This window comes from Corvus brachyrhynchos, unplaced genomic scaffold, assembly GCF_000691975.1.
Source record: "Corvus brachyrhynchos isolate BGI_N302 unplaced genomic scaffold, ASM69197v1 scaffold203, whole genome shotgun sequence".
Taxonomy (NCBI): domain Eukaryota; kingdom Metazoa; phylum Chordata; class Aves; order Passeriformes; family Corvidae; genus Corvus; species Corvus brachyrhynchos.
The window spans coordinates 1,249,801-1,263,593 of NW_008237408.1; the positions used below are offsets into that span (position 1 = coordinate 1,249,801).

General features: G+C 42.2%; 1 protein-coding gene across 5 annotated transcripts in view; it reads left to right on the forward strand.

Annotated features, from left to right (window-relative positions):
* The window catches only part of KIF13B (kinesin family member 13B), a 119,281-nt gene that overhangs the window by 64,993 nt on the left and 40,495 nt on the right, over positions 1 to 13,793 (forward strand). For all 5 annotated transcript variants that reach the window (XR_001860904.1, XM_017730847.1, XM_017730848.1 and 2 more), the window contains exons 13-23: positions 1,237 to 1,371; positions 3,419 to 3,549; positions 4,579 to 4,665; positions 5,298 to 5,488; positions 6,109 to 6,319; positions 8,196 to 8,358; positions 9,361 to 9,507; positions 9,952 to 10,101; positions 10,740 to 10,868; positions 12,091 to 12,261; positions 13,228 to 13,385. Coding sequence is in view for 4 of the 5 variants with exons in the window: in XM_017730847.1 (XP_017586336.1) it covers positions 1,237 to 1,371; positions 3,419 to 3,549; positions 4,579 to 4,665; positions 5,298 to 5,488; positions 6,109 to 6,319; positions 8,196 to 8,358; positions 9,361 to 9,507; positions 9,952 to 10,101; positions 10,740 to 10,868; positions 12,091 to 12,261; positions 13,228 to 13,385 (1,673 nt within the window). In the remaining variant the exon portion in view is untranslated. The remainder of the gene's footprint in view (positions 1 to 1,236; positions 1,372 to 3,418; positions 3,550 to 4,578; positions 4,666 to 5,297; positions 5,489 to 6,108; positions 6,320 to 8,195; positions 8,359 to 9,360; positions 9,508 to 9,951; positions 10,102 to 10,739; positions 10,869 to 12,090; positions 12,262 to 13,227; positions 13,386 to 13,793) is intronic.

Here is a 13,793-nt window from a genome sequence, read left to right on the forward strand (position 1 = left end):
GAAGAGAGATCTTTGACATCACGCTGCAGTTTCTCCTCTGTTCTTTGTTTTCTCTCTCTCTCACACACACATGACTTTTCCTTACAAGGACATTATGTTGGGTTTGGAAGCGTGTGGGGAGACAGGGAACAGAAAGTCAAGAGCAAGTTGTGCTATTCTTTGCAATTTTGATCTTGATTAGAGCTGGTACAACTCCACTGCTGAGCAGAGAATGATACTGAATATTGTGGCATAGTCAGTTTTTAAATATAAAGCACACTCATAGGTAAAGATAAGCATTCCAGCATTATTCCTACGTGATCTAATTGGATATTTTTAGAAGTCTCAGCAGCACGGGGAAAGCACTGTAGGTCTCTTGTATATTTTTTTACATATTAGTTTCACCATCTCCTGTTTCTGCTTCCCTCAGTAATCCTGTGAGAACCCTCCCATATTTATTTCTAATTTTTTTTTTTTACTGTTGTGGACAGTGGGTCTCCCTTCAGTTTCTCTCTGATCCTGGGAACAATCCTCAACTTTTCTATCCTAGTGGGGTTTTTTTTTGGTTTTTTTTTTTTTTTTGTAGAAGAATCCCTTTCTGTTCCTAAGTCAGAAATGTTTAATGTTCCTCTTTCACTGCTCTGGTCTCACCCAAACACTTCCCTTTGAGAGATGTACATTTTTGCACAGTAATGCTTTGTTGGGCATTTCTATGAAGTCTTTTGACAAGAACAAAACGCCATCCAAAACGCTGCTATTAAAAAAGGAAGTGTTCTTTGCATTACTTAAATAGCAGGTTGCCAGTTTTTTGTCATTTTGATTGCTCTGGAACAAAGGATAGACATGGAGCTTGGCTTGGCAGGGATTTAACTTAACTTGTTGCTCTTTAGCTCGAAAGGGAGAATAAAGGGCTCTAGAGATGGCTTTGTGGTAGCGTTTTGCTGTTCCAGTGAGGTCATGGAGAAGCTCTGCAGTGCTGCAGGAGGCTGCTCCCGGCTGCTTGCATTTCCCACTGGGAATATGGGAATGTGTGGGACCAAAGCACTGAGCCCTCCGAGACCAGAGGGGCGAGGACAGGAGGAACCACAGAAATCCCTGATCAAAGCTTGGTAGAACTGAGGTTTTTGTGCCTCACCTATTGCAGAAGGAAGAGTTTCCTGTTCTAGAAGTATCAGTCCATCATTTTTGCCAGATGGGAATGGATTTCCGAAGCGTTGTGCGTCAGTCAGCTAAATTTTGATGGCTGCTCTCTTACAGGAGCGTCAGAAACAGCTGGAAAGCCTTGGCATATCCCTGCAGTCCTCTGGAATAAAAGTTGGGGATAATAAGTGCTTCCTGGTTAATTTGAATGCAGATCCAGCTCTCAATGAACTCCTGGTGTACTATTTAAAGGTAAAATTATATCTTTATGGATACAGTTTTTTTGATGTCCAAAGTGGGCCTCTAATTCAGTCAGCAGAGGTGTACTTGGAGAGTTTTATAAAACTGTATATCTAACAATACTTAAATTTATATGAGTACAACTTTTTAATTTCATATGTAATTTACCATAGCAGAGGAAAAGTTTGGGGATTTGATGTTTTTGTTTGTTTTGGTTTTCTTTGGGGTTTTTTTAAAAGCAGTTTAGACATGTTCTTTTTGAGAAGCTGTCTCCTGTTCTGGGATGAGGTTTTTTTGTTGTTTGGGGGTTTTTTATGCCAACTTTCACAAGCTTTTACCCATGAAATTGTTTTATATAAAGGTTGGGCATATCAGTAGTCACCTTCTCCATATGTAGTCCAAATTCTGGCTGCTGTCTTCAGTTGATGAAATGCATTTTTAATCCTCTTCGTGCAACTTGCCAGGTGTGAAAAACAAGTTCTGTTCTGCCTCAGCACTTCTGATGTGCAGTCCCTGTTTCTGATATTAACCATCAAACACATGATGTGACTTTTGGAGTCCATGCTGAAATATTTGGGCAGTTTATTGTGGTTTTTACAAATCGTAGATGGAGGAGAAACGAGGCACAACCATTTTAAGGTCGCATTTTGGAGTGCAAGTTCTAAAAATTTTGCAGTGAACGTCAGCAGTTTGAGCTTCACATGAAATCATTCTCTTCCCTTTGAAGTGGGGTAGTAACTCTCAAAACAGCCACAAAATCAGCAATTAGGCTGAAAGATGGTTTTGGTTTAATCAGTCTTAGGAAATACGTGATCCTTTTTTATATCAGCCATCGTGGCTCTGCGATATCTCAATAAAAACAAGGGAAAGAACTTTTGCTACGTTGTATCTGCTTAAAAAAAAAAACATTAAAAAGGAGAAAAGAGCTGAGGTTTTGGGAGAGGTTGACTCTTTCACAGACAACTTGCACATAAAAGTCCGGAGTGTGACTCAGCTGCTAAATCACTGACAGATACTGGGGCAGATCCCACTCCTCCCAGTGGTCACTGGGAGCAAGGACAAGAGCAAGGCAAAGCCTTGGCCCATCAGTGCCAGCAGGGAAAGTCTCCGGTAGTTCTGTGCTGTTTTCCTTTTCTAGGGAAAAGTCCTCGGGGTAGATTTTGTCTCCTTCAGTTAGTCTTCATTATTTTTTTAATAACTCAGATTTGTCTTGCTGCTGGGGAATTTTGGTGTAAAAATCCCCGTGCTTTGCAATTATTCTGATAAAATTACTTGGAGCTGTTTCTCCTCAGATTCTGAGATTTAACTCTCTTGTTTCTCAGAGTGTTTGCCCACGTTGTCTCTAAGCTGTGTGTGCACCAGATCCTTCACGTGCTGAAGAACAACCTGAGCTGACCTGTCTAAACTGTTTATCTGTTCCTCAAAAATTGCTTGGAGATGCCTAAAAAAGAGATTTCTATCCCAAAAGGGGGATCCAGCTCAGGCAGTGGTGGAGTCCCCATCCCTGGAAGGATTGAAAAGCCACATGGATGGGGCACTTGGGGATATGGGGAAGTGGTGGCCTTGGCGGTGCTGGGGGATGTTTGGATGGTCTTAAAGTGGTTTTTCCAACATCAGCAATTTTATGTGTGAGGTGGTCCTTCATCTGCCAAATCCCCCATGCCTTGAGTACTCCAGGAATTTCCTGAGCTGTTGCTGATATCGGTGGAGCCTCCATAATCCCCATGGATCTGCCACTGTGAACCTTCCTTAACTCCTCCTTGAAATCCTTTATTCCTTTGGCTTCTACAACATCCCAAGGCACTGAATTCCTGCATTAAATTGTAAAACCTCTTCATTTTCAGATTTAACTGTTGCCTGTAAACTTTCCTGAGTGCTCCCTGCCTCTTATTGTAAGACAAAATGTTGATTTGCTTCTCTTTTTCCCTCTCAGGGAAGTATTGAACAGCTGTGAAATTTTGGGACCAGATGACACAACACATCCAGAAGGAGAACGGGTGAATTAGACCCAGTGAACCTCTGCAATCCACTGTTAACATCCAAATTAATTTTTCCCCAGGAGCACACGTTAATAGGCTCAGACAACTCTCAAGATATCCAGCTGTGTGGAATGGGAATTCTTCCTGAGCACTGCATCATAGACATCACCCCAGAAGGCCAGGTTATGCTGACCCCTCAAAAAAATACCAGGTAAAGGAATAAGATGCAGCCCCAGTTGTTAAATAATTGTTATTTTATCTAGTATTTTATGATTCATGGTGCACAAAGATGCTTGGGAAATAAACTTCTCTATCTAATTCGTAGTAAGAAAAATTCTGCTTCTGTGTGCTGCTTTTACATTTTAATTGTCACCTGCTCCTCTGTCAACTCGTGTCTCATTCCAGTGAGATTTCTCTCAGAGAGGGTGTTTGCAGCCCAAATTTTCAAAGACAAGATGAGTAAATTGCATGTGCTTTCAGCAAGTAGATGCTCACTGATTTGCAGCTGTGTAGATGTAACTCCTATCAAAATTTGAATTAATTTTCGAGGAAATCTGTTGATATGCAAAGAGCTGCTGAAGCATTTGTTGCTTTATTCAATTAAGTAGCACTACTTGAGAAGCAGCTGGCATATTCAAATTGATAACAAAATGACATGCAGTGTCAGCATCTGCAATAATTTATTGTTAATACACAAAGTTCAAACTTTTCACATTTACCCTGATTTGTGGCTGATGCTGCTTGGAGCAGATTGTGCTGGGTGGCAACCTGAGATTCCCTTCAAATTTGAGTTATCCCATGATCCTATTTTCAGAGTTAACCTGACTCTGAAATAAAAGCAGTTTCTGATACTAATTACTATACTAATTAGTATCTTTAAGCTATTTATGTAGCAAAGGTGTCTATTGCCTTATTCAAATATTTATGTTTTGTGTCTGTATTTCAGAGTAGTGTGAAAGTGGTTTTTTTCTAGTGGCCTTTTTTTTCAGGCTGCTCATTTTTAAGCTTTAATTTTACTTCCCAGGCACAGCTGTAATATCTATCTAAATGTACTGAACCTTCATGAGCTTAGGAGGTCAAAAGAAGCTGAATTTGAGGCGTGTATGAAACAGCACTGGGTAGATCAGTGAATTTTCTGGGAATATTTTTCCTGTTTGCAAGCCATAAATCTCTTTACTGGGAGGGGAAAAAATAAAGCTTTATATAAATGCATTTACTTTAGAATTTTGGCTTTTCACAGGACATTTGTAAATGGCTCTGCTGTCGTGTGTCCCATCCAGCTCCATCATGGAGACAGAATCCTGTGGGGAAACAACCACTTCTTCAGGTAACAAAAGTTATTAAAGGAGTTGTAAACTGGCACCAACTTTGTTTTGGCTTAAGGTACAAGGAAAGATGAGGATTATAAAAGCACTGCTGATGTTGGACTGGTTTTTAATGCTAAATGTTATAACAAGGTCACTGTGCTCCCTGCAGTCCCAGCCATATCTGTCCCCTTCCTGTATCAGACAGGATCACTGGTAGATGTTTTCTGTGCTAGACTGTACTTTGAAACTCTCTGAAACACCTCAAAGATCAGTGGATTTGAATGATAATCTAAAATTTCATTGCTTTCTTTTATGCTTAAAAGGAGAACCCATATAAAAATGTGAGGTGTCATTTCATTATTGCCCCTAAATTATTTGGATGTGGAAGGACTAAAAAATGTCATGATTATCTAAATTGTGTTATTGGGAGTCTCAGGTACTTAATTATGAGAATGTAGAATGGATTAGTTAGTTTACCTTCTGCTCCTGTTTTTGCCCTGAGGAAACTTACACCCACAGGAGATCAATAAAATTTGAAAGGGAAAAAATCTGATTTGGAGGCTCTATTGAATTTTAACAATATTTTAAAGCAACCCCGTGTTTCAGAGCTGAGCAATTAACAGTTCTCTAAAAATTTTCCTCTTAATTAAAGGCTGAATTTGCCAAAGAAGAAGAAGAAGGCAGATCATGAGGATGAGGAGCGGGACAACTCCATGAAGTGCAGTAACAGTGTGGAGCAGCTGGATGCAGATGGAGACAATTCCAGTGAAGTGTCCAGTGAGATTAACTTCAGCTACGAGTATGCCCAGATGGAAGTCACCATGAAGGCTCTTGGTAGCAATGGTAAGGAGCCACAAAAATTACTGGGATATCCTCATGGATATTTATATATCCTCACGTGCAAAACATGAGGATAACCACAGACTTTTTCCCTTATAACTTCCTTTTGGAGAATTTTTCTTGTGAATGACTCAACACAGCCATTTTTGTGCTTGAGGAGGGAAAAATCACCATGGCAGACTGTTTGGTTTGGCAGTTCTTGCTGGGGAAAAGCCAAAGCTGGAATGCTGGGGGAACTGCAGTCTTAAATCAAAGTGTTTTCACTTGGCTGTTTATTTTTCTTGTGTTATGTCTCACTCAGGCATTAACTGCAGTGATTTCTGTCTCTGAAACCATGTTTTTGAGTTTTTGTGGTCTTATGTAGCTGCTGTCCCAGAATGACATTATTTTGGGAAACAGGCGGACTTTTTTTTTTCCCCAGCTTGGGCTTTCCCTTTTCTTAATTCTCTTAAGTCATCTGCCCTGTAAATGTTTTGCTCCAGAATTCAGCAGCACTATTTAAATACACATTGCAACAAAAGCAGAGTTTTTTACCTGATAACTGTGCTCACACCACGCATCCAGGACGCTCCTCAGCATGGATTTCACTGTAGTACTTTTCTTCATTTTCCAAATCTGCCTAGACCCAATGCAGTCAATCCTGCAAAGCCTGGAGCAGCAGCACGAGGAGGAGAAGAGATCAGCTCTGGAGAGGCAGAGGCTGATGTACGAGCACGAGCTGGAGCAGCTGCGGCGGCGGCTCTCGCCCGAGAAGCAGCATTTCCGCAGCATGGACAGGTTCTCCTTCCACTCCCCCAGTGCCCAGCAGCGCCTCAGGCAGTGGGCAGAGGAGAGGTGGGTGACCCACTGTGACCATCAGGGGGGTTCTGTCGAATTTCTGCAGTGAATTTGGCAGGATTTTGGTTGCGTTGCAATTGCGGTGAATTTCTGCGAGGACTCGTGGTGGGGAGGACACGGCCAAAATATTTATCTAAGAATCACAGAATGATAGAACAGATTGGATTGGAAGGGACCTCAAAGACCATCCAGTTCCACCCCCTGCCATGGGGAGGACACTTTCCACTATCCCAGGCTGCTCCAAGCCCTGTCCAACCTGGGCTTGAACACCTCCACAATAAGCAGACCTAAAATGGTAGAAAATGGGAGAAATAATGAGTTCCTGATTTGTTATTAAGGAGAAGCTCTATCCTGCACAGCAGCAAATTTGACTAAAATTGAGATGATTGGATGGAATTTTGAGGCTCCCATATGAATTTGTTCTTTCATGGGTCATGCATGACTCAGCTGCTGGAAGGTTGTTTTTCCTCTTGACTCAGATCCATCTGTCTGACCTGGGCAGGTCCTGACAACCAGAAGAGTGTAAACAAAACAAGGGAGTAAGAGGATGATACAAAGAATTTTAATCCAGAGCATTGCAAAAACCATTTAATAACCAGAGAGGTCAGTGTCCACTCTGCCTCTTCCTGGGTGATGACGTGAAGGTTATTTACTTCAGCCCCTAAATGATCTTTCTACTATTGCTGCCAGAAAGAGCAGCTGCAGGAGGAGGATGAAACCCTAAATAAATGAGTGTGGTGAAGACATTGTCATGAAAAATACAAATCTAATATATATGGCTAGAGAAGCAACTTTGGAAGTAAAAAATATTTCAGTCTGACAAGGTGTTAGCTGTGTGCCTGGGATGTTTTGTGGCACCAGATTCCTGGGCTGCACAATTGACCCTCTCTCTCACACTTGCCAGGAAGGCCAGTGAGCAAGTGGGTGATGTCTGAATAAACCTTTCTCTGTAACATGGAGCATGCACATCTGTGGTGGGAAAATTCTGGAAGGAGCCACACAATAGCTGCCTGTTCAGCAGATGAGTGGAGAAGTCTCCAAAGCCAGCAGCATCCTGATTTTCGTACTGCCAAATTCATGCTGAGAGTTTTTCTTTCCCATTTGAAATGTAATTTCATTCCCCTGGTTTTTGTGTTAAAAAGGATAAAATTGTTTTGGTGGCAAGGGACCTGAAAGCCCTTCCAGTGCCACCCCCTGCCATGCACAGGGACACCTCCCACTATCCCAGGCTGTTCCAAGCCCCAGCCAGCCTGGCCTTGGACACTCCCAGGGATGGGGCAGAGAAAAAGTGCAAGAAAGATGCACCAAAGCAGAGCAAAGGTAGGAAAGAGTAATCAGAAAACCATCCTGGCATGGTGTGCTCAGGGAGCACAAAGCCAGCTCACCAGAAACAGAAACGGCATTGTCAGATCTCACCTGAACTGGAAGGGGCTCTGAGCTCTCTCTGGATCCTTCTCCTCTCCAGGTGAACACCCCCAGCTCTCCCAGCCTGGCTCCAGAGCAGAGGGGCTGCAGCCCTTGGAGCATCTCCGTGGCTTCCTCTGGACTCTCTCCATGTCCTCCTTTTGCTGGAAGCCCCAGAGCTGGACCCAAGGAGTGCAGGGCAGTGTCCAAACCTTTGCACAAGTTCTGGGGAAGGTGGTTGAATTCCCTCATGAGATCCAGGGTTTGTGAACCTGAGGATGCTCCTGGGTGTCTCTGGAGGGGCTCGTCTGTCCAATATTTGTCGCAGCCCCCATTATGTCACCTGTCCCTCCCCTCCCTTTCATCCTCACCCACAAGCTCTCAGTTGTCTCCTCATCCATTTGTTTTGCTTTCAGTACATAAACCTCGCTATTTTTCCTGTCTTCCCTTCCCAATCCCCTTCTTGCAGAGAAGAAATGCTGACCCACAGCCTGAGGAAGCTGCGAGAGCAGATTGTTAAAGCCAATTTGTACGTGAGGGAAGCCAATTTTATCGGAGAGGAACTGGACAAGAGGACAGAGTACAAAGTGACCCTCCAGATCCCCGCTTCAAGCCTTAATGCCAACAGCAAGGTACAGTCACCCTGACTGAGTTAAATGGTTGTTCAGTAAGTTTGTCCCTCAGTGTTCAGACTTCTTTTGCTCTGACCGTAATGGTTAAGATAGTTTTCCACTAATGTGCATTAAATATGTCTCTGCTACATCCTTATCTTATTTGATACCATGAAAATCCTATAATGTGCCATGAAAGGTAAATGTTTTGGTGCAAGACCTTTCCCCTGGTGTTGAAGTTCACACTTGGGTGCTGTTGCAGAGTGACAAAGTCTCTGCAGGTTGGGTAACATCTATTTCAGGTATTTACCATGCCTTTATGGACATTTGACAGCATCATCCCAGTGAGCTGTGAAACTTCTGCCATCCCCATTGTGCAGGGAGGAACTGGAGCAGAGAGGATTTGGAGTATTTGTTCCCAGGCATCTCAGAAATTTTGGAAGGAGGGAGCTGAACCCAGACTTCCATGTCTCAGGCTAGCTGCCTAAGCTGGTGTTATTTCTGTCCTTGAAGCCAGCTCAGTATTTTGGTGATACTCAGACTGTCCTTAGTCCAGTCGATGGATTTTATTCCAGGATTATAATTTTTATCAGTTGTTTTAGAAGTTTTTCTCACAGTCTTTTGGGGAAGACACATCCAGAAACAGGATGATAAAGGGGGTTAAGTTCTGCACTAGTTGCAAGTTGCAGGCAGTAGTCATGTTAGCTGGAACTCCAGGCCTGCTGTAACTTGAGGATATTCGTGAAATGCTTAAATGTTCCCATTTCTAACACTTATGCAAGGTGAAAATCCACGGAAACCAGTGCCTGGAGCTGTGATTAGCCTTCCCAGTTAAGCTGAACACCAATACACTGTGACAGCTGAACTCAGAGCCTGTCACACTTGGATTTGGCTGCTCAAGCCAGAATAAAAAAAAGAACAGACTTTTCCCAAAGATATTCTCAAGTTTGTGTTAGTTTTAAACTCTTATTTTCACTGTTGTGACATGAATTCCTTCTTGGTATCCCGTTAATTGTTTCACAGAGAGGTGCAATTCTCAGCGAGCCTGCTATCCAGGTGAGGAGGAAAGGGAAAGGCAAACAAATCTGGTCACTGGAAAAACTGGAGAATCGACTGGTGGATATGAGGGACCTTTACCAGGAGTGGAAAGACTGTGAGGAAGACAATCCAGTAAGTAAAAAATACTCCTGTAATTACATTCCTTTTACATTTTCAGGAGGGTTGTTGGGTGGAGGTGGGGAGGGAATATGCAAAGAGCTGAGTTTTCCTGAGGTTTTGCTTTTCCTAGTACTGAATTGATCCTCAGCATTTCATTAACCCTTATCTTGTCCCTCTGACCCCTGCTTGCATGCATAGTTTGGTGAGGGAATGGAGCACACAATAGGAAGCAGCAGGTAACACAGCAGTTGTTAATGTTCAGGAATCTGGCAAAGTTAAGGAGAACTTGCTCAGGACAGGCCTTATCCGAAACAAAATTCATTTCTATTCTTCTTGTGATCTAATCTGCCCTCTTGCCTGAGTCCCTTTTTCTTCCACTGGGCTGGTTGTGCAACACTTCAAAAAGCGTTTCCTGGAAGGTTTGGTTTCCTGACGTGACTCTGGGTTTGCTTGCAGGTGATGAGAGCTTATTTCAGGAGAGCTGATCCCTTCTACGACGAGCAGGAAAACCACAGCCTTATTGGAGTAGCCAATGTTTTCCTTGAGTGCCTGTTCTATGACGTGAAGCTTCAATATGCTGTTCCAATCATCAATCAGAAAGGAGAGGTTTGTCTTTCTTGCATAATCTGTCCTTACTCAACTGTTTAATCACAGCCTGTGGGTCTTACTACCAGGACAGAGTAGATCATTTCCAGTTTCATCTGCACAAGTTCTTTGCTTGACAATGTGGAATTGTGCAAATCCCATAACACTTTACTGGAGTTTTCAGGCAGCTCTGAATCCCAGCACGGTGATTGTGAAAGGAGAAAGCTTCCTGAGCACCTTTCTGAGGGAAATAGCCCAAAATAAGTACTTAGGATGAGCTGTAGCTCCACTGCTTTCACTGCCTGCCATCAAGAATAGGTTCTTAAATATGTTCTGTAAGAACAACTTCAAAGGCAGCAGAGCACACCAGGCAACATTCTCCATGCTCTGCATCAAGTGTGCACTTTGCAGACTCTTCAGAGACTGGTTTGAAGGTGAGATTGTTCCCCAGGTCACCCCAGTGGCTGATTCTTTATGGTTTTTGCAACAAAGGCTCTTTGATTCTTGCTCCGAAGCGTTCTTCATGTGGTGCAACAACTGCAGAGTGCAAGAGCAGTGCAAAAAGGAATAAAGTGTTTGTTGGCTGCTTACAGACTGGGAGGGGATGGACCTGTCACTGTTTTCTGGCACACAAATAATTCTGACTCCTGTCCTGCCAGGTTTCAGGTCGTCTCCACGTTGAAGTTGTTCGAGTGAGTGGGGAAATCGATGACAGGCTGGTGGGAGGTGAGGACAGTCCTGACTATTCAAATGAAAATGACATCCAGGAGAGAAAACTTGTCTGCAGGGTGAGTTCCAGATGTATCCCAACCTCTGAACAACCTTTTCTCTTCCCATCCTGAGTCAAATCCTTGGCTTCTGGATGTTGGATGTCTCTTTGTAACCTCATTTTGTTTCTGGAATGGCTGAAATAACACAAGATAATTAGTTGGGGTTCGTTCCTTTCATTAATTGCATTTATATGCCAAAGGCTCACCCCAGGCAGTTTAGTGGACTCTTGGAAACCAGGGAAGATCTGTGTATTAGGATTGGCACTGCAATATCTAATCCAAAAAGAGTCACAGAATCTGATAAACTCCCATCATTCTAGGAATCATTATCTCTTAATATTTCTTTTTTTCTCAATATTTCTTTCTCTAAATATTAAACATCTTGTAAAATATGTACAGTGCGTTTATTACTGTTAGTAATAAAAAGAAAATTAGTAGGAAGTATTTACTAACAGTTCCGTGTTGCAGTAAAACTACAAGCTACAGGTAAGAAAAGAGAGAGGCAAAAAGCATTAGAGGGAGTGGTCCCCAGCCTTGCTGACTTCTGGACAATATGAACAATTTGGAAGAAATTGTGCTTTTTTCCCCCACTTTTTATCCTCTCCCATAGAGCTCCATTGCTTACAAGCAGGATGGGGCATTTTGGCAAAAAATACTGCCAATCTTGAGGATCTTACTGCAGAAGTCTAACTCATTTGGTCTTAATTTGACAAATGGAGAATAGAAGTTTATGAAATAAAAGGTGAATGTGATGGCTTTGTTTAGATCCGAATGAGAATTGACAAGGTTTTGTTTCTATTTGGCCTTGATTTGATGAGGGGACAGGCTACTTTTGCATTCTTTGGGTTGATTTTGGGTTATTTCCAGCATCACAGAGTAAGGACAAGTAGTGTCTTAAGCCAGGGATTTTTGGAGAATAAAGGAGCCGCTGGAAGTATGAGATTTTTACTGGATTACTCTTCAGTTGCAATGGGTTTGGTGCATTTCACTGTTAAAAATCAGCAAAATGTTACTCCCAGAAAATATGAGCCTGGTGACATCTAGTGACTGTGCTCAGCTGCTGCACTCCAGATACTGTCTCCAGTGAGTATCAGTGCAGAAATTTTATTTTCTAAATCATTTTTGGTTTGCTGCTCTTATCTTTTTGTTATCCATTGCAGTGGAACATTGTCCAGGAGATGTTTTTAATTCCATGCCTGTTGAATGAGTGCTTTTCATTTGTTTCTCACCTCTTTTCTAGATTAAAATACTTCAAGCTACAGGTCTTCCACAGCATCTGTCCAACTTTGTGTTCTGCAAATACACGTTCTGGGATCAAGTGGAGCCCGTTATTGTTGCACCTGAGGTGGATCCTTCCCAGTCTTCCATCAGCAAGGAGCCACGGTGCATGGTTGTCTTCGACCACTGCAATGTAATTTGTTTTTCTGATTTATTAATTAAACTGTAAGGCAGACAAAATAAAAAGCAGGTTTAGGCTTGTATAGCAGTTTTAATTGCCTTTTTGCTCACATTATGACATTTCATGATGACCTAATACCGTATTTAATTTCATCATGCTGCTACACTAATGTTTTTTTATAAGAACTTAAATGTCTTCAGAGTCCATTTAAGTTTGATCCTTCCACACTGTTCATTTGTACAAAAATCACTGAAAATGAAGGGGGTTAATAAAGGAAAGCATCAGTTCTTTAGAGAAACTTAGATTAGAAGTTATCCCCAGTAAAACTCACTGTGGATGGGGGATATTTATCTGAGGATATTTGATGTCAGTAACTGAGCTGATCACTCTAAACGCTGATGAAATGGAGAGAAATGTCCCAATTCTTGGACATGGGGCTGCTGTAGACGTTGAAGTTGGGTTGTTAGAAGTCAGAACAGACTATTTAGGACAGACTCTTTTTTGCCACTGGCTTTGGAGCAGCTGAGCAGAGGCATCTTTAATAGGGACATCTAAAGTCAGCCTGGATGAATCCCAGCCAAATCACCCCAGTTCTCATCATGTTCTATCCCTTCACATTACACTGAGCAATTTATTCCTCTTGCCATTTGTGAGATAGATGTAGCACCTTCTGATGAGTTTTGATTTTCTGATTCTGAACATTACAACCTATGCTTTGATTTTTTTTCTGAGCCATTGGCTCAGGGCTTGCAGCAGCCTGTGGCCATTTTTCAGCTCCTTATAGACTTTAATCTTTAGAAAATCACACACCTTTGACCTGCTTCCTGATTTTACAAGCTGAGGCAACACTTCCTTTCTCCTGGATTGTGTCTTGGGAACCAGGGGGACTTTACTGAATTCTTTTATTAAAGTCAAGGCAGTAAAATCTCACAGCCTGAGTCATGCAGTCAGAGTTATCAACTGATTTGTCCCTTCCAGGAGGTTTCTGTGAATATTTCTGAAGACTTCATGGAACATCTTTATGATGGTGCTTTGGCTATTGAAGTTTATGGGCACAAGCAGAGTGGTGACCGCAAAAACCCAGCCCTGTGGGATTTGGGAATAATTCAAGCCAAAACACGCAGCCTTCGTGACAGGTAAATATGGAAAATACATCCTTAGGTTTAGAATTTGGGAAAAACCACTGTCTGAGGTGCCCAGTTTTGAAGCAGGTTTGGGGTAAAGAGTCAAATTTTGAACTGAAGGCCGGTGGATGACACCAATTCATTCCTGGCCATGAAATGCCATCCCTGTAATGCTTCCATGGAAAAGTTTTATTGCTTATTACCTCAATTTGGAATAAATATAAAGCAGTATGATAATTCAGACTGAAGAGGGGTGTTGTTTGTTTGCTGGTAGCATTTGTTGTCCCCAAAGTAATCTTATAGCAGCATTTTCTTAAATGTGAGCTGTTTTGCCTCTTCAATTAGAAGGCAGCTCTGCATCTTAATTCCTTGGCAGTTACTTCTCTTTCTGCTTGCAGCTTAAGCTTCTGTTGAGCGTTA